Source organism: Exophiala oligosperma (assembly GCF_000835515.1).
Source record: "Exophiala oligosperma strain CBS 72588 unplaced genomic scaffold supercont1.10, whole genome shotgun sequence".
NCBI lineage: Eukaryota > Fungi > Ascomycota > Eurotiomycetes > Chaetothyriales > Herpotrichiellaceae > Exophiala > Exophiala oligosperma.
In genome coordinates this window covers 876091-894538 of record NW_015622827.1, presented here as the reverse complement: position 1 = coordinate 894538, position 18448 = coordinate 876091, and the positions used below count along the sequence as shown (strand labels likewise).

Sequence of the window (18448 nt, the reverse complement as noted above, 5' to 3'; positions counted from 1 at the left end):
CATACTCTGCAGGACTATCCCTTGCATCCCTTCGATATGAAGCCAGCCCCTCGAGAACTCTTCTTAAGTGCTCGCAGCCGCACGGCCGGATCGTCCTATGTGACCCTGAGCAGATCACAACACTGAGGCAGACTATACTGAACAAAAGACCACTTCCTCGACTGCCTGTCCAAAAAGCACTGCAGTGCCTTCCCACATGAATGACACTTGTTGAGGTGTTGATGCTTTCCAAGCTGGGACTTGTCGTGTCGCTTCTGGTGGGCACTGCCTTAGCTACACCACAGCTCGCCTTTCCAATAAACGCTCAGTTTCCTCCGGTCGCTTACGTTTCTCAGCCATATAAATTCGAGTTCGCTGTCACGACTTTTGTGTCTACACTACCACAGCTTGTCTACACCATTACCGATGCACCGAAATGGCTCGTTTTCGACAGTGCAAGTCGAGTCCTGACGGGAACACCACTCTCAAAAGATGTCGGAACAAATACCTTTAAGCTAACAGCAGCAGATTCGACAGGCGAGGCGGCGACTACTATTACTTTGATAGTGCTTTCTGAGCTAAGCGTTTTGACGACGAATTCTCCGGTGCTTCCACCATTAAAAAAGGCCGGCCCAGTGTCAGCCCGGCAATCCCTGATATTGCATCCTTCGCAGCCTTTTGAAGTAGTCTTCCCTCCAGAGACATTCCTGGGAACTGATTCGAGCACCAACTACTATGCGGCATCGCAAATCCATTCCCCTTTACCATCGTGGATACAGTTCGACCCGTCGCAACTCTCATTCAAAGGTACTAGCCCTCCTTTGATTCCGCCCTCACCAGCACCTCAAACCTACGGATTTGTGATGATGGCTTCAAATATCCCAGACTTTACACAAGCCATGATTCAGTTCGACATTATTGTTAACGATAATGCCCTTGCGTTCACAACACCCGTACAACAATACAACATCTCTAGTAATGTCCGCTTCGAGACACCTCCACTTCGTTCCTCCCTTTTGCTCAACGGCGAGGCCATCACAGACGGGCAGATTGCAAACGTGACTACGAACGCACCGGGTTGGCTCAAGCTAGACAAACGGCAGATTACGTTGAGCGGCAGCCCTCCAGCTGCCGCTGACATTAACGTTACAATTAGTGTCACGGATACCTACAACGATATCGCGAACACGACGATTCAGCTTCAGCATGGGGGGCATATTGCCATGTCGATTGGTAGGATTGCATCTGTCAGAATAAATCTCGGTCAAGAGTTCTCCTACAGTGTGAATAACTCGGAATTTGCTGGGCCAGGACAGATGACCATCGATTTGGGAACCATGTCTAGCTGGCTTCACTTTGATGCGCAGCGGCGAATATTATCGGGCTACCCTCCGTTGGACCTGCCTTACAACACAATAAACATACCAGTAACGTTCAGGAATGTCACCATGGACATCATGGGCACTGTCGACCTGCAACCGGTGCTGATGAAGACCAAAGCCTCTGGCACGTCTATGAGTGGTACCCAGCCAACATCTACGACAACACCAAGTAAGACCGACATTTCCCACAGCACAGCTGCCCGACCCAGCACAAATCCCAGTCGGCATGTAACAACCATCATATTAGCAATGCTTGCCGTGGCATGCGGGCTTCTCACCATACTCTGTCTCGTACTATGGATTATGAAACGGAGAAGGGAAAAGATTCAAGATGTCGGCGAGCAAGAGCAAGAGCACTATTTGGGGGATAATCAGAGAGGCGAAGAGGCCACGACGGAACGTGCAGAACCCCCGTCGAATACTCCGCTTCCTGTGCAGTTGATCAATTCTCAGGAAGCAGGCCCTGTTCCACCACCAAACGTTGATTTGACATGGAAAAGTGATGTGACGGGGCGACCTAGACATGGTTCTCCCGGACGAGCGAATCTGCCGTCAGCCCAAGCTCCTCGAAGCACATATACTGGGGGACCACTTGATAATCACCCGGTTCGAGGAAGTTTCCCGAACACTGGTGCACTGCGCAAACAAGTCCCTCCGTCGAGACAGGAGGCTCGCAACTCAGTACCTCAAGAGCCTTCGGTCTCGAAAATTGATGTGAATAAGAGAGAGTCACTAATACCCGTTCGTCAACTGAGGTTGCAATCTATAATTGGTCTTCCAAACAGGAGAAGCGGAGCTGGACATGGGACCGGCGTTCTAGTCTACTCCGAGGCCGATAATGAGCACGAAACTCGGACAACGCAAACGCCCGTGGAGAGTAGGCGGACTACCATGGTGCTTGACTCATTCCCGAACCCGCCACATGATATATCAAGAACGACCAAAGTCCCACCGCTCAACAACTCTGCCGGTCCTTCCCTGCACACTTCCGAGGACAGCAATCTTACTTTCGAGGTACGAAGACAGCAATGGCATACTGAACGCGCTCGGGCACAGTTGGAAGGAGGAGCACGTTTCTCCAATGCAGGGTCCTCATTCGTGCCGAGAGGGCCCCGGGATCGGACGGGGAAACATGCCGCTGCTCGCCATACCAAACCGTTGTCTTTGCTATCCTCGTACGAAGAGAATGACCGGCCTACTTCGAGAAAACCCTCCTGGTCGAGATGGTCAGGCACTGGTCCGGCGGCTCACGATGCGTTCCGGTCCGCAAGTCCGCTGGATTCGCTGACCGAGAACCTGCCACAGCCCGGGAGATGCGCCGGTTTTACGAGCGCTGGGCAATTCGACTCTGCTGCATCTTCTGACAGCCAGTGGGAATTTGAAGATCTCGTCGACGAGGACACGAATGGGGCGACGCGTCAATGGCAGACGAATCGAAAGCCAGCAACCACGCCGCGGCTGCCTTTTGACACTGTCCCAAGCTCACGGCAAAGCACCAGTAGTGAGGTTCCTCCAACACGACCCTCAAGGGCACGACTGTCAGATGTGAGGAGGAAGCATGCCAGTGTAGCGGATGGGGAGCTGAAAACATACCAGAGTCAGTACGGAAATTTTCGCTTCATATGAATACATGCAAATGTGCCAAGTTGCTTTATTTCCTGTCGGCCTCATCATTCGGCTTTATCGAGTTCCGAGTAGACGGGGTCGGCATAGGTTTTCTCTTTCAGTGACCAGGCCTCGGAGATTAGAAGAAGTAGTCACACAATATCTAAGCCAGATGGTCTACTCGTGGTGTGTTGATCCTCATCCACTCTGCGAGTCAATATGTGATACCACGCGCGTGACAGGCTGCGCATCTGTGACTCTCGGCACTCGGCACAAGACTTCGGTACAGACTGACCAGGTCGGGGCAGCTGTGGTAGTGCGACAATACATCGAAAAGATTCGTCGCCAGGTCGAGCCTCAAAACAATAACTAGCGGCAACATCATGATGGCCAGGAGCAGGCACCAAATGATGCCTTCCCAACTTCTCCGCGGTACAAGATGGACTTACTGTTTCAGGTTCCTCGGGACCTCTGTCCGAACATGGACCTGCTGGAGACCGGCTTCGTCGAGCCATTGGATTTCGACAACATGACCCTGCCATTAGGTGAAGACATTTCGCTTTGGACCGGCGAGCTTTTGCCGTATCTCTACCTATTCCGAATCAATATGTCCGGTGACTCATTCAACTTCATGGTGGAAACCTTCACACTCTCAACGCTGAGATAGATGAAAGATCAATGTCTTGAAATTTGTGGACCCTGGCTGTGCAAGCAGCTCAATCAGCGGCCCGAGAACCCGAATCGGGATGGCTCAAGGTCCGGCTTTACAGGGTTCAAACGACCAGTGCCGAAGCCAGCGGTGATAGTACAAACTGCAAAGATCTTGACGGGCATAAAATGACTACGGCTGAATTTAGAGATGCGATGCTGAGAGTGCCAAAAGATGCCAATTCCTTCCCCGATAGAACTAGACATGGGCCGACAGCCTAGTAATTTTGGCGGTAGCAGTCTCATGTTTTGTAGAGACCGCGTCGTTCTGCATATTTGATGTCGAGAGAATCGGGTTATATCGAGCACTAGTTCTATTGTGCTTTGCAAAGTTCGGTAAAAGCCTTATTTTGTGCAGCATTCAACACTTCGAACCAACCAAATGTATGTGACAACATGGAATCCCGTAAAAAACAACCCTTCTATCTCATAATATCTCTGTATAGGTCTACTTAGAATTCGATTCTCTAATTCATCTATACTAGCAGTACTAGTTATAGAGATGTACTCGACCCCACGCAACAGTAAGAGAGTATCACTAGTCGATACAATATAACAGTAGTGATTACATTCCGCCATCGTACTTCATAACTCTTGTATAGATTCTGAGTAAATTTATACAGAGACTTCATAGAATGAATTCGTTGTTGTTCCAGGATCGCATGTTGTCACATTTGGTCGGTTCGAAGTGTCCAGTGTTGCGCATATTGTAAAAGCTTGATGGTTTTACGGAATCTCGAGAAGCACAATATTTGGGAAACCACCCTGCGCCTCTGCCTCATAACTCCTAGTTGAGTCCTTCGTACTGAAATTCATCATTTTCATCGCTAAGCGTGATAGTATCACTGGTGATGATTTGTTGTATCAACGATTACTTTGAATGGCGCGTATTTCGCCAATTGGAAATGCAGATAGTCCTCATTGTCTAGACAAGCTAGGACAAATCGATAACTTGTTGCCTCGACTTGACATCTCTCGGACGAAGTATAATCTGAAGTGGCTTCTTCTGCCACAGAAGATAGACATTTTGCTTATCCCATCCCTCAATCTGGGGGGTAGCCTCGATATCGAAGTTAAACAACAGTCGGGCTAGGGTGAGACGCATCTCGAAGTACGCCAGGCTGAATGTATGTCATTAGTAAGTGGTTCGTCTCAAGGAATGTGACCCTCTCTGAGAGAGACTGCAGTACAGAATGTCAAAACAGCTGGACAGTAATATATACTCACTTTCGACCAATGCAGTTCCTTGGTCCGTAGCTAAATGGCTGCACGACAGCCAGATTGTCGTTTTTGAAACGTGCATCCTGGCCCAACCAGCGTTCCGGAATGTACTCATCTGGTTCAGCGAAATACTCGGGGCTTCGAAACATTACCCAGTGATAGATTCCCACGGTTACCTGTAGATCGTGAGCCTTCTCAATCCCTACTTTCTCCAGGAAGACGGGTTCCATACATTACGGGGAACAGATTGGCCGGCAATTGTATCTGGCTCACGCGTTCGCCGAAGGAGGGCGCCAGGAACAGGGGGGTACAAACGGAAAGCTTCATCAATACAAGCCAACATGTACGACAATGAATTGACCGCCTGAAAATCAATCTCTTCTTCTGAACTGAATGTGGTGCGTATCTCGTCGACCAGTTTCTTCAGCGCTTTAGGATGCTTCAAAAGAAAGAATGTGAGGCCTGACAAGAGAGTGGCTGTGGTTTCACTGCCACCGAGCAGGACGGTGTCTCCGCTGGCGATGAATTCTTCTTGCGTCAACCCGCCCTCTGGAGCCGCCATCTTGGACATCAGATCCATGCGGTCGGTTTTCATGCCCAGGCGATGTAGTGCCTTGTGTTTGACGAGCTCGATGTGACTCTGAAACCCCTGGAGAGTTTCTTTGGGGGTCATCAATAGTAAAAACTTTTTGAGCAGGGGATAATAGTCGCTAGCCCGCAGCATGGTTTGCATCTTCAATGCCTCGAAAGTATAGTCTATCCAAGGGTGATTTTTGGAGAGTTTCAGGCAATCGAATGGATCCGCAAAGGCTAGGTCACCGATAACATCGAATGTAAAGTACTTTTTACGTGTTAGCTTCCTTAAAAACCCAGAGGGACCCAGTGTATAGGGGTAGGTATTTACATTGTACCAGGTCACAATGTCGATCGGTTCTCCTTTCTCGCTCAGCTTTCGTAGGCGTGCAACCAACAGGTCCAGATAGTACTGGATGATAGTCTCTTGGGAGCGAAGTGCCTTTTCCGAAAACCCATGAGATAACAACCTTCGAAGTTCTCCATGGCGTTTCGACGGAGCGGCAAATATGCTGAGTGCTCCTGCTGAGGTGTTGAGATACATCTGGGGATCCTTTGGCATTTCACCTCCAGTGCCATGCTTGTAGCCGTAGATGGCTTTCCAGGCATCAGGATCCAGAAATGAAAGCTCGTCAGGTCCCAAGCGTACTGTGCGACCGTATTTCTTGTGCGCTTGCTCAACAGCGAACGGCAATTGGCCTTTCACCAGATGATACACATACCACAAGCGAGTGCATCGTGCCAGAAAAGGCCCAGGGTAAGATGATAGAGGATGCAGATAGAGACAGTAAAAGATGGAAAGTGCATGGTACAAAATGTACTGATTAGCGTTAGACAAGAGCTTCATAACTTCGCGGAGGCCCCCGAGGCTGAGACGACATTGCTTACCACTATCAACGAGGCCCCCAGGACTCCCTCCAGAGTTGGGTGCTTGATGTGCTCTCGCGCCCTGAGCAGCACTTCTTGGGCATCCATGTTGGTAGTGATATTCAAGGAGACAATGGAAGAGGGCTAGAAGAACAAGATGCTACGGATGATCAGAGTCTCAGCATCCTATCGAACATCCTAGCAACCAGAGCGCGGGGTTTTATAAAAGAGACTGTTGTGGTGGCATAGAAAGTCGAATGCCACCATAGCCGGTCGACATGCTGGCAGTCTTTCCCGACCAACCCCAAATACTGGGCTCGCATGCTACAGTATTCACCCTTCTCCCATTGGCTAGTTACAAGAACCGCGGAACTACTGTACCAAGTCGTTTTCTCAGGCCACCTCTGATAACGATGGGATCCGCTTGTGGCACCTATCCCTGAAGGTCGTGAAGGTTGATTACAGACTTTTCCCAGGTTCAAGATCTTGAAATTATGAGGTTAAAGGTGTCTCCCCGTCGTCCCTGCCAGCTAAGATTTGGATTGAGGATGGCGGTTCAGAGCGTGAGGTTTAGCAGAGGTGGATGTTTCCCTTTTACGCGGTTGCAAAGACAGCCGTCACATCTCCAAGTCCATCAATATGTGCTATGTATGTTTCCCCTGGCTGGACAGTTACCATAGGCCCTAGAGCGCCAGAGAGAATGACATTCCCGGCTTTCAGAGGAAACCCACGTTCATACATGACCCTTGCTAGCCAGACCACTGCGTTCAGTGGATTTCCAAGGCATGCAGCACCATCCCCTGTCGAAACCACTGTTCCTTCTGAAGAGCCACTCATGATAGTCATGAGACAGTAGCGCAGGTCCAAACCCTCAAGCTTGCGTAGCGGAGTGCCCAAGACGTATCCAGATGAAGAGGCATTGTCCGAAATTGTGTCGACTAATTGTATATCCCAATTCTGAATTCGACTGCCAACAATCTCAAATGCAGGAGCAACGTAGTCGATTGCCTGGATAACATCTACAATGGTCGGGCGTGCCATATCGAGATCTTTTCGCAAGATGAATGCGACTTCGGCCTCGATCTTGGGCTGCTCCAAGCGGGACATTGGTATCGGAAGACCTTCGGGGAATTCCATATTGTCCAGCAATACGCCGTAGTCAGGCACATCGACTCCTATCTGTTTCTGTACCGCAACCGAAGTGAGACCAATTTTTGCTCCGACGACTCGAGCCCCTTGTAGAACATGGAAATTTATGTTCTCTTTCTGAATTGCGTAGGCATCTTCTGTACTCAAGCCCTTGAACGTGAGCCGCAACGGGGGAATGCATTTTCCAGAGCTCTGTGCATTTCTCAACGCTTTTGCTGCTTGACTGACGATGCTATCCATGATGACTTTGGACATGGGGAATGCGCTGCCCTACCTTCACGACCTCCTGCTGTTCCGTGGCCAAGCTATATACGGTGAGCTCGTACCACATTATCCCCAGTGCCAGCGACGGGCGACGGACAATCCAAGACTGCCAGGTCTTCGAGTGATATTGAAAATATCTTAGTAGTATAGGAACCTTACTCCTGGTACCAAAAAGCCCTGCCTCCTGACTTCTGAGATAACTGTGCTGAAAGGTCTCACATGAAATCATGTCTTCATTTACAGCTGAGGACACAGGTCGATTTGTGACCATTCACGAGGATGGAAAGCCTTTGCAAATACACTACAACGACTGCGGCCACGGCAAAGAAACAGTTGTGATGCTGCATGGATCAGGTCCAGGTGCGACTGGTTGGGCCAACTTCCACCGAAATATCGAATCATTTGTCGATGCTGGATACCGGGTGCTGCTCATTGATTTTCCTGGTTGGGGCGACAGCGACCCGATCATCAATTCAGAAGCCCGTTCATTTCTCAATGCTAGAGTAGTGAAAGGTGTCATCGACCTGCTTGGAGTCAGTAAGATCCATCTTGTAGGAAACTCAATGGGCGGGCATAGTGCTTCTGCGTTTACTCTGGAGTTTCCCAATCATGTCGGTAAACTTGTTCTCATGGGAGGTGGCACTGGCGGCATCAGTCTCTTTACCCCGATGCCTACTGAAGGAATGAAGCAAGTCATTAATCTATACCGTTATCCCACCTTGGAAAACTTGAAGAAGTTCAACGACATTTTCGTCTACGATAGCAGTAGCCTCACCGAAGATCTACTGCAATTACGACTGAGGAACATGCTCTCCAGAGAGGATCACCTGAAGAACTTTCTAAAAAGTTCCGCCTTGAATGCAGTTCAGTATCCCGATGTTACACCAAGGCTCCCTGAGATCCAGGTGCCAACATTGATCATTTGGGGCCGTCAGGATCGAGTTATGCCGGTGGATGGAGCATTTCGCTTGGGAGCCGGCATTCCAAATTCAGAGGTCCATCTGTTTAACAAGTGCGGTCATTGGGCTCAATGGGAACACGCAGACAGATTTAACAGTATTGTCATAGATTTCTTGAAAGCTTAGAGTTACACTTGCCATTGCTTGGACATAGGCATGCCTCCGAACAAATACTGGTGTTGATACACCAACACAATATAGGAAGTGCAGTTTTCTCTCGTCCATGTTCCAGAAAGTCGGTACATACATCACCTGTATGCATCCGGACTATAGCCTATATCTCCACCTACCCCTAGCTTAATATAACCCGTGGTGTAGTCATAAAATCATGTACGGGATGTCGATGGACTGGGACACGAGACGTGGCGTAGATAGTGAATGAGTTGGTTAGTAGATCCGGTGATACAGACCTGTAACTAGCACAGTAGCTGCTCTGTGGTACTACAATAACCCCATCGGGCAACAACGTATGCCACCTTTTCCCCAAGGTCTTGTCAGAGTACTACTGTAGTGCAAAATGAAGTACCCTGATTAACTCAAGTCTTTGCTGCCGTCTTCCTGGCTACGTGCTTTTCACATTTTTAAGGCTCTTATATCCTCCCTGGCCGATCTCTTTGCCATATGCCTGGCATGTCTGGGTTTTTACAGTGCATGTCACACACGCCTCTGATCGGATTAGTCAACCCGGCCGATTCCGTCCTTGCAGAGGTCGAGGATTATACCCAAGAAGCACGGAGACTGATTGCAGAGTACGATCCAGAGCTTGTGGTTGTATTCGCACCGGACCACTTCAACGGCTTTTTTCACGATGTGATGCCTTGCTATTGTGTGGGCATAGAGGCACATGCCATTGGCGACTTTGGCACCTCGAAAGGACCACTGGCCACTGCGCCGGAACTTGCAACTCAGCTTGCAGAATACTGCATCCAGAACGGTGTAGACATAGCAACCTCCCAAAAAATGCAAGTCGACCACGCCTTCTCACAGCCTCTGAGCATTCTACTTGGTGGAATCGACAAGTATCCGGTCATACCGATCTTCGTCAATGGCGTCGCGCCCCCCCTACCGACGTTCAAGCGAGCCAGAGTGCTGGGAGAAGCCGTCGGAGGTTTCTGCAAAAGACTGGATAGAAGAGTACTCTTCATGGCGTCTGGAGGTCTGTCTCATCAGCCGCCTGTACCCGAGTATGCTACAGCTCCCGAGCCAGTACGGCAGCTCCTCTTGGGAGCTGGTAAAAACCTTTCAAAAGAAGCACGGGAACTCAGAACAACTCGAACCATCGCCGCTGCGAAGCAATTCGTCAAGGATCCAAACTCACTGCACGCGCTTGCTCCGGAATGGGACCAGCAGTTTCTGCATAATATTGCCAGTAACAACATGTGGATACTTGACGACGTGGAAAACAAGGATGTGACAGAGATTGCTGGCGCATCAACCCACGAAACCAAAACATGGGTAGCGGCTGCATCTGCCATGGCCATCATGGGACCATACGAGCCTGTACTTCAATACTATCGGCCAATTCCTGAGTGGATATCTGGATTCGGAGGCCTGACTGCCAAGTCCATTTAGCGAGAGAGTGGTCCATGTTGATGTGATTCCAGCAGCAGAGCCTGTTCACCTCGCATCAAATGGAGTCATGAGTATTCTGGGCAATTGAGGAAAACACTTTGAATTTCGTTTACTACTTCAGTGTTTTCGGACCAGAAGTTTTCCTTAGAACGGCCACTTTCAATCAATCGTGCACCCGTAAACTAAATCCATGAATACGTGAGGAAAGTACAAGGTGCATTCGCAATGATATATGAGGATAGAGCTTATAGAAATATATGCCAGTGGTTCCTGGGTAATCAACGTCTTGACCTAGGCTTTCTAGCCTAAATTTCTCTTCAATGATCCTATCTTCTTTCTTTGATAAGAGAAAAGCAATTCATTATCCTGTGTTTTAGGACCCCTCAGGATGAGATCATGTGCTTTCTATTCATTGGCCCAATCAAGGACGGCAGATCCTGCCAACTGCACTCAAGGGAATCATCCAAGTATTCCCGCATTTCAAATAGCCAACCCAATCGCTTCAAAAAAGCGGTCCGATACGTCTCCTATCGTCTGAGGAATTGCCACAGCTGCAACAATCCGATCCGGTCGTATAACCACGAGGGAGCAAGGATGGTTGCTGAACCACTTCTTGAGTTCAGCACTCCTGCTGTCCCCCACGCCAAGGACCCCAAGTTCGCTCTCTGCAGCTTCCTGGGGGCTTCTCAGTTGACACGACGGTAATACTTGAATGAATGTGGTTCCTAAGCGCCTCCATGCCTGCACCTGCTGGGGATTCAGTCCCCATATCGGATTCGTGCCCCAGGCGATCAATCCAAAGTTATCGGAGCCGATAACGTCGTCGAGACGGTATTCCCTTTCAGAGTCCTGGTCCTTGAATATAAATGGTTGGATGAACATAGTCCCTACAGGTGCGAAGCGCTCTTTTTCCAGGACTAAAGCTGCTCCTCTGCCATATCGTGGCATGGGTTTGAATCTCATTTCCAAAAAGTAGCGTTTAACTGATGGGAAATATGACATGATCCAAGTCATTCCATCCCTTAGCCAACCTAGCCAGCGATAGGGGGGGCAAAATATCTGTCCAGTCAGCACAGAGAGATCGATCATTGCTCTGGCATGACTGCGACGCTCCGCTTCGTAGGTGTCTAGGATTGATGGGTGTAGTATGCCCTTTGCGACCCGAGCAAGTTTCCAGCCGAGATTGAAGGCATCTCTCAGACCACTGTTGTACCCTTGTCCCTGCCAAACAGGCATAATATGTGCTGCATCTCCAGCAAGTAAGACGCGTCCGTGGCGGAATCTGGCAGCCAAGCGAGCATTGTGGGTATAAACCCGACTCCGAATGACCTCGATGTTGTCCGGATGAGGTAAAACTTTTGCTAGAAGCTTCCGCATATTCTGATGTTGACTTAGGTACTCTTCAGTCTCGCCTGGCATGACCATGAATTCGAATCGGCGAATGGCATGAGGTAGTGCAGCAGAAACATATGGCCGTGTGGGATCACAATGCACATATACATTGGGAATTCCTAAAGGGTCGTTACGGATATCGACGACTATCCACGGGTCCGGGGCTGTCTTCCCTTCGAAATCAATGTTGAAGTGCTTGCGTACGAAGCTGCTACCACCATCGGATCCGATCAGATATTTTGAGTGAAAAGTCCGGTTGTCAGAAACCACTGTAACACCCTTCTCATCCTCATATACAGATTGGATGGTGGTGGACAAGAGTATTTCAACATTTTCAAACCTGCCCAGGCCCTCATAGAGGACCTTATCGACCTCTGGTTGCGTGAAGGCATTGCGACGGGGCCACCCAAAATCCAGGGTTGTCGGCTGAAAGTCGGCAAAGCATCGTCCCTGGGGGGTAATGAACCTCAACGAGTGGTTTGGCGTCGTGTGAGGTATAACATTCTCGACAAGGCCGGTGGCTTGAATCATGCGAAGTGACTCGTCGTCAATCCCAATAGCCCGAGGATAGTTGATGATCCTGTCACGCTTCTCAAGAAGTAGGACTTGAACCCCACAATTCCCCAGATAGTTTCCAAGTGCAAGGCCCACAGGTCCTGCACCGACTATGATAACATCTGTGTCGCAAGATGACATTATCAGCCTTGGCACACAATTGCTTCCTCTGCAAGATTCAAAACGACTGGCTTTCCATGATCGGTGTGATGCTTAAAGGCAATGCATCCTTGCGAAGGATTTACTGTGTTCGTGGACTTGCAAAAGCCACGATATCCCATGCCCGGATGTAGTGGCTACCGGACACTCCATGGCTCACAGATCTAGCTTGTTCGAGGCTTGTTAATGGAGTATTTCCGGTCGAATCACAGTGCCCGCGAAATCCATTACCTAGTTAGTCGTTCCGACTCCGGGAACGGCGTTGTGAGAAATCAATGAATATCAGCCCTACCTACTGCTGTGCCACAGCCTCATCCAATTACAGATGCTCTCTTTGGTGGGGCTACGCAACCTTTAAGGTCCAAGCCGGTGTCAATGGCGCTTCTGCGGAGATATAGACGATACAAGAAAACTGCAGGGCGCGACAGAATGTTTTCCATTTAGAAGTAGGGTGCGATGGTCAGTCAGTCTCACCCTTCCCCCATTTTCACCCCTGGGCTTTTATGGATGAGCCTCTGCTGGGATAAGTGACTAGTACCTAGTGACCTTGAATAGATATCCGTGTCTCTTTAGCCCCCCCCCCATGCAGCGTGGAGCGTACCGCAGCAACCTGCGTGGCCAACAAGTTGTACTTGATACATGGCTTTGGTCGTCTTTTGTGTCTCCTCGAAGCTGTTTGATATCGGCAAAAGAATCTTTCAGCAAATTTCAATGACGAATCTCGATGAATGGTCCAGCCGTCTCTGATCCATGCCTACTTTCAAGACGTCGGATGATCTTTATTTAATCGTGTATCAAGTGGCTAGTAGCTTAATGAACATCACAAGACACGAATCTGGTACCGTGCCTCACCCTACTCGCAGGTAATCTTGCTGTACGTCGGGATCAATTTACGGGGCATTGCGGCTGTATGGCTGGACGAAGCTCAGAGACCGTAGGACTGCCACTATAACCGCCCTTGTCGTCCAAATCTCGGCATCAGTCCACTTTGGCTTTCACAGATTCTTGCACAAATCTTTTATTTTATATAAGGTACTAGAGGGATTGTAGGACCGTAAATTTCCGGGCCCTTAGTGTTGTATTCTACGCAACGCCTTACATTCTGACAACAATTTTCTCGGGGCGCAGAGTCCTTCAAGTTGGAATGGGGTCGCTGGCTCAAATCGATCCAACGGATCAAAAGCAGGCTCGAGTTTTGGTAGAAGCCTGGTTGACAGGATTCGAAAATGCCCTCACTGGCGGCGATGCAAAGAGCCTTCATGATCTGTTTCACGAGGTGTCCTACTTTCGGGACAATGGGGCATTTACGTGGGACTTTGTGCAGTTTCATAGCCGCGACGCATCCATCTCGACACTCCTACGGACCAACAAAGTGATCAAGGCACACGACTTTCTTGTATCCTCCGACTGGCCTGCACCACGATTTCAGGTGCAACAGGACAACTCTTTGACGCTGGAAGCTTTCGTAGACTTTGAAACAGACAATGGAAGGGCAGTCGCAGTGCTCAACTGCTTACCGAATATCAAGTCGCTGAAGCTAACTGCCATGTACACACGGCTGGAAGAACTCAAGAACATCAAAGGCCCCGAAGTGCATCCTCGCGGAAATGGCTACACGCCCAGTTATGACGGGGAGACGTGGAAACAACATCACGACATAAGGCGGCAATACATCGACATGAATCCCGAAGTGCTGATTGTGGGATCAGGGCAAGCAGGATTGATCGTTGCAGCTCATCTCGAACAACTTGGAGTCTGCACACTGATCGTCGACAAGAATGAGCGAGTGGGAGATAATTGGTACCGTCGCTACGATGCACTGCACCTTCACAACCCGGTGGAGATGAATGGCTTTCCGTTCCTCGAGTTTCCCAAGCACTTTCCCGAGTACCTGCCCAAAGACCTCATGGGTCAGTGGCTCGAGACCTACGCTCAGTACCTGAGTCTAAATGTATGGACGTCGACAGAATTTCTCAAGGGCTCATATGACGATGGAACGAATAAGTGGACGGCAATACTCAAAACCGCCAACGGAGTTACGCGTGTCCTCCACCCAAGCCACATTGTTCTAGCCACTGGAGGAGTAGGTGGTAAACCAGTCGTTCCGGAGCTGCCTGGCTTATCATCTTTTACTGGTCGAGTCATGCATTCATCGAAATACACCAAGGCAGCAGACTACGGCATCAAGAAGGCTATCGTTGTCGGTTCAGCAACCAGTGCACATGACATAGCCGACGACCTGTACAAGAATGGCGTCGAGACGACCATGATTCAGCGTGGTTCAACCGTGGTGGTCAATATGGACACTGCAAATCTCACATATGCAGGCTACATTGACCCCTCCATATCTACCGAGCTGGTTGATTTGACCTACGGCACTGCGTTGATCAATCCCATCCGAGAGCAGCGTAGCCAAGCTTACCATGATATGGCCACCGAAATGGACAAGGACTTGCTGACTAGGCTGGAAGCAGTCGGATTCCATATAGGTCACGGCGTTCGACGTATGGGATGGCTAGATCTGTTTCTGCGCACTGGTGGTGGATATTACTTCAACAAAGGCACCTCCGATATCATCGCTGCGGGCGGAATTCGGGTCGAACAGTACTCTCGAGTCTCACAGTTTCTTCCCAGTGGGCTCAAGCTCAACGATGGCAAAGTCATCGAGGCTGGCTTGGTTGTTCTGGCAACCGGCTATCAGAATCGCAAGGCTGAAGTCGCAGAACAGTTTGGGTGTGAGATTGCCGAGAAGGTCGGTGACATTGGAACGCTCCAGGACAATGATGGCGAATGGACCAACATCTGGGGACAAACTAGGCAGCGTGGTCTATGGTTCAACGGTGGTGGTATCAATCAAGTACGACCGGGCTCCAAACGGCTGGCACTGCTTATCAAAGCTGACCTCGATGGCTTGATTACCGAAGAGTTTCGCAGGCCACAAACGGTGGTGGTTAATGGAACCAATCTGTCGAAGTGATCAGGGTACACATTGATTAGTAAAGATATGATGTTGGCCAATTCTGTTTCCTCTTACACTGATAATAACTCTTCCGAATGTCATGTAACTGCCTTGCTCAATGGTGCTAGTATATCGTTGCTAAACCCTTGCTGTTTGCAACTATCCTCCCGCGATCAAACGTCCCAAACCAGGGCGTGTATAACTCAAAGTTGACAACGCACATGGCTCTGGCTTATTGCTGATTCAGGAAATCTTCTTCAACAGGTATGATCTCGCGGAAATTGATACCGGGAGAGTCTTCTGACACTGTCTGCAAAAGCATCCCAGTTCATACACTTCAACCTCTGATAGAGAAACACGATGCTAGTCAGAATATGACAATGACTACTGGGATGATAAAGATCCAAGCCACCAATGCTCGGTGGAGCCGTAAGAGGCTGCAAGGTGGCGCCCTGAGCTCCATATGTTGTCCAAAGCACGACGGATGCATGGTATAAACCCATGAATGAGAGCATAGTGTACCGTGCTTTCTTCATGGGATTCATTCTTGCCTCGTTGTCAAGGAGTGACCAAATCTTCGAAGCGTGATATGTGGCCTTCCTTCCTTGTGAGTTATGTGCCCAGCGAATTGTTTTCCGAAGCGTCTGGTTGTCAATAGTGGTCTTGTTGCAGCGACCATCGGCTATTTGATGCAGAACATCCAGCGAGGCATTCAGTTGAACGTGGTAAATGTGGAACAGAAGCAGGCTACTCAGTATACTTCCTCGATCAATGCTGAATCCAGCGCGGTATCTGCTGGCATTGAAACTTTGGTTCCATTTCTCAAGAGCCTTGAGAAGCCGCCTCCTATCGAGTATCAAGTCCTTCATTTCCCGATGGTCGATCTGGAGTCGGTCTCGTGGCTTGGAATGGTTGTCAAAGACACGAGTGACCTCGACGTCCAGGAAATCAGCATGTTCATCCTCTTGGGGAGTATGGCCGGTCAAACGCTGAAACATATCGGGATCGTGGCTGAACTTCCATACTTCCCTCTGCAGGCCGAACAGAAGCAACTCATAATCTCTCGCCTCCATATTTAAGAGGACCTCGTGGCGATCCAAGGTGATGCGAACGAGGTCACAAAACAGAAGACCGCTATTCTGTTTACCGGCCTCATCTCTCAGGGCATCCAATATCTCTTCTGCGGGTAAATTCCCGATCGACTGCCACAGAGAATCTGGGTATGGAAGGGAAATTTTCAACTCTTCTGGTGAGATACTGGGCGGACAATTCATAAGAGAACTCATGAAAACGTCCGCTCGAAATATACCAAATGCGACACGTCTTCTTGTTTCTGTTCGTACCCACGCTGCGACATGTTCTTCAGCACTCCGGGGGGCTGAAAAATCTTCATTCTCGGTGCGCCGAAACAAACCCATGCGCCGACTTTGTGACAGTAGAACCGCGCCCAGATGCTGTGCGTATGTGAGCCCTAGACCTTGGCCAGAATACAACGAAACGACTTGGATCGTATTTCTGGCTTGAGCCAACCAAATTGTGTCCGTGTCCGTAAGCTCTTCTTCTATGAAGGAAGTGATCAGAGCTGTTCGTAAGCCCTTCTGCAAGATGTCGCCAAAGACACTAGCTCTTTGATCAAGATACATGGCACCAATTGATACAGCGACCAGGAAGAGAACTGGGTGTAAGCTTGTCGGGTCCTGGAGATCTTTCTCGCAGATCATGGGCCACAACGGGAGGATGTTTTGCTGGTAGAGTTGAACCATCCGGACGAATATGCAACCACTGGGGTCAGACGGCTGAGAAAGACCAAACACCTTAGACACTTGGGCGGATTCAGACTCCCAGTAACGACGTCGTTCGACTGACGATACGTCCGAGGCTGTGATGGCGTAGTCAATCAACCTTTTAACAAGCATGCTCTGCTTAGAGTGACGTTCCTTTCGAGTCTCGTTTGTCTGGGGTCCGTCTGGATCGATAATGTTGTCCTTCCAAGAGAGAGGTGGCATATGCGCCAAATCAGATTGGTTACTGGCCTCATTATTGTGCATTACGCTCGCCGTTGGCAACGAAGAGAGGGTAATATCGGGCCAGGTGGACGGGAACTGGAAACTGGGGTCTCGTAGCTGATGATGTATCATTTTGTCCGTTCGTGGCAACGCCATCTCAGACTGGGTATCCTCTCGGCAATCGCTCTGACCTGCGTGGCCCTCTAGAAGAAGAGTATGGTCTCCAAAGGATACATCTGGCAAATCAGGGAGGAGAATATCCAAAAACTCAGGGATTGTGGAGGTGTCTAGTTCAGCGAATATTTCGTCATTCTGGATCCTGTCCGTAATATCGTTGCCCTCCAGATGCATTACGTCTGCAAAGAGATCGGCCTCGTCCGTTTGGGGAAGGTCACCTTCAATTCTCGACCTCTGTAAAGCATCACCAGTTTCTGATGAAGGAATGCCGCCCTCAACAGGCGATCCTGGCACATTTTGCAGGAAGGAGTCTGTGTAGCCAGACGGTGACACAATGGTGGAGCCATCCCATAGAGCTCCATTGGTCACTGAATTCATCGTGGTTGTGCTTTCTTGTTGGTGTGCAGCGGTAGATCTGGTTTCCGCCGTCGCATAGAGGTTAGTATCTGCGCCGCTTGGCCATGGTGAATTGCGCAGAGAGACGGTTCGGTCTATGCCTCTCTCACGAACTTCTTGGCCGTGGTCAGAAGTTTCGGTATTGTTGGCCCCCAGAGAGTAGTGTCTCCCATCCGCAGTGCCGCTGGTGCTTTGAGCAGGCTGACTGACTCGGCGAGATCTCTGTGCGTACACACATTCTCGGTTTCGATCGCGGCACATATTACACGGTCTTCCTCCATCGCACTTCTCATGCAGGTTTCGACATGCTTCGCAAGCAGTGTGACACCTGCGTCGATGTGTACGTGGAGGATCGTCATGGATTGCCTTGTGACGTAGCATCAAATCCCGTCGCGAAAAGGCCAAGTCGCATACCGAGCACTTGTGTCCGGTGGTTTGTAGAGAGTGGTTGTTGAGATGCCTATTCAGAGAGCCTTGAGTGACATAGTTCCTACCGCACTCTGGACAAGAGAACATGATTTCTGG

The 18448-nt window shown here is 49.6% G+C and overlaps 4 protein-coding genes across 4 annotated transcripts; 3 read left to right on the top strand and 1 right to left on the bottom strand.

Moving 5' to 3' along the window:
* Positions 1 to 200: 200 nt before the first annotated feature.
* PV06_09494 (uncharacterized protein) lies at positions 201 to 2987 on the top strand (the record flags this gene model as incomplete). The annotated part of the gene is made up of 1 exon (XM_016410947.1): positions 201 to 2987. The coding sequence occupies one exon, from the start codon at positions 201 to 203 to the stop codon at positions 2985 to 2987; it is 2787 nt and encodes a 928-aa protein (XP_016258754.1).
* Positions 2988 to 3447: 460 nt separating this feature from the next.
* Positions 3448 to 3633, top strand: PV06_09493 (uncharacterized protein; the record flags this gene model as incomplete). The annotated part of the gene is made up of 1 exon (XM_016410946.1): positions 3448 to 3633. The coding sequence occupies one exon, from the start codon at positions 3448 to 3450 to the stop codon at positions 3631 to 3633; it is 186 nt and encodes a 61-aa protein (XP_016258753.1).
* Positions 3634 to 13529: 9896 nt separating this feature from the next.
* Positions 13530 to 15362, top strand: PV06_09492 (uncharacterized protein; the record flags this gene model as incomplete). The annotated part of the gene is made up of 1 exon (XM_016410945.1): positions 13530 to 15362. The coding sequence occupies one exon, from the start codon at positions 13530 to 13532 to the stop codon at positions 15360 to 15362; it is 1833 nt and encodes a 610-aa protein (XP_016258752.1).
* A 239-nt stretch (positions 15363 to 15601) lies between these two features.
* On the bottom strand, positions 15602 to 18282 carry PV06_09491 (uncharacterized protein; the record flags this gene model as incomplete). Its single annotated transcript, XM_016410944.1, has 2 exons — positions 15602 to 17981; positions 18038 to 18282. 2 exons carry the CDS (start codon positions 18280 to 18282, stop codon positions 15602 to 15604), a joined length of 2625 nt encoding a protein of 874 aa, XP_016258751.1.
* Positions 18283 to 18448: the final 166 nt, after the last annotated feature.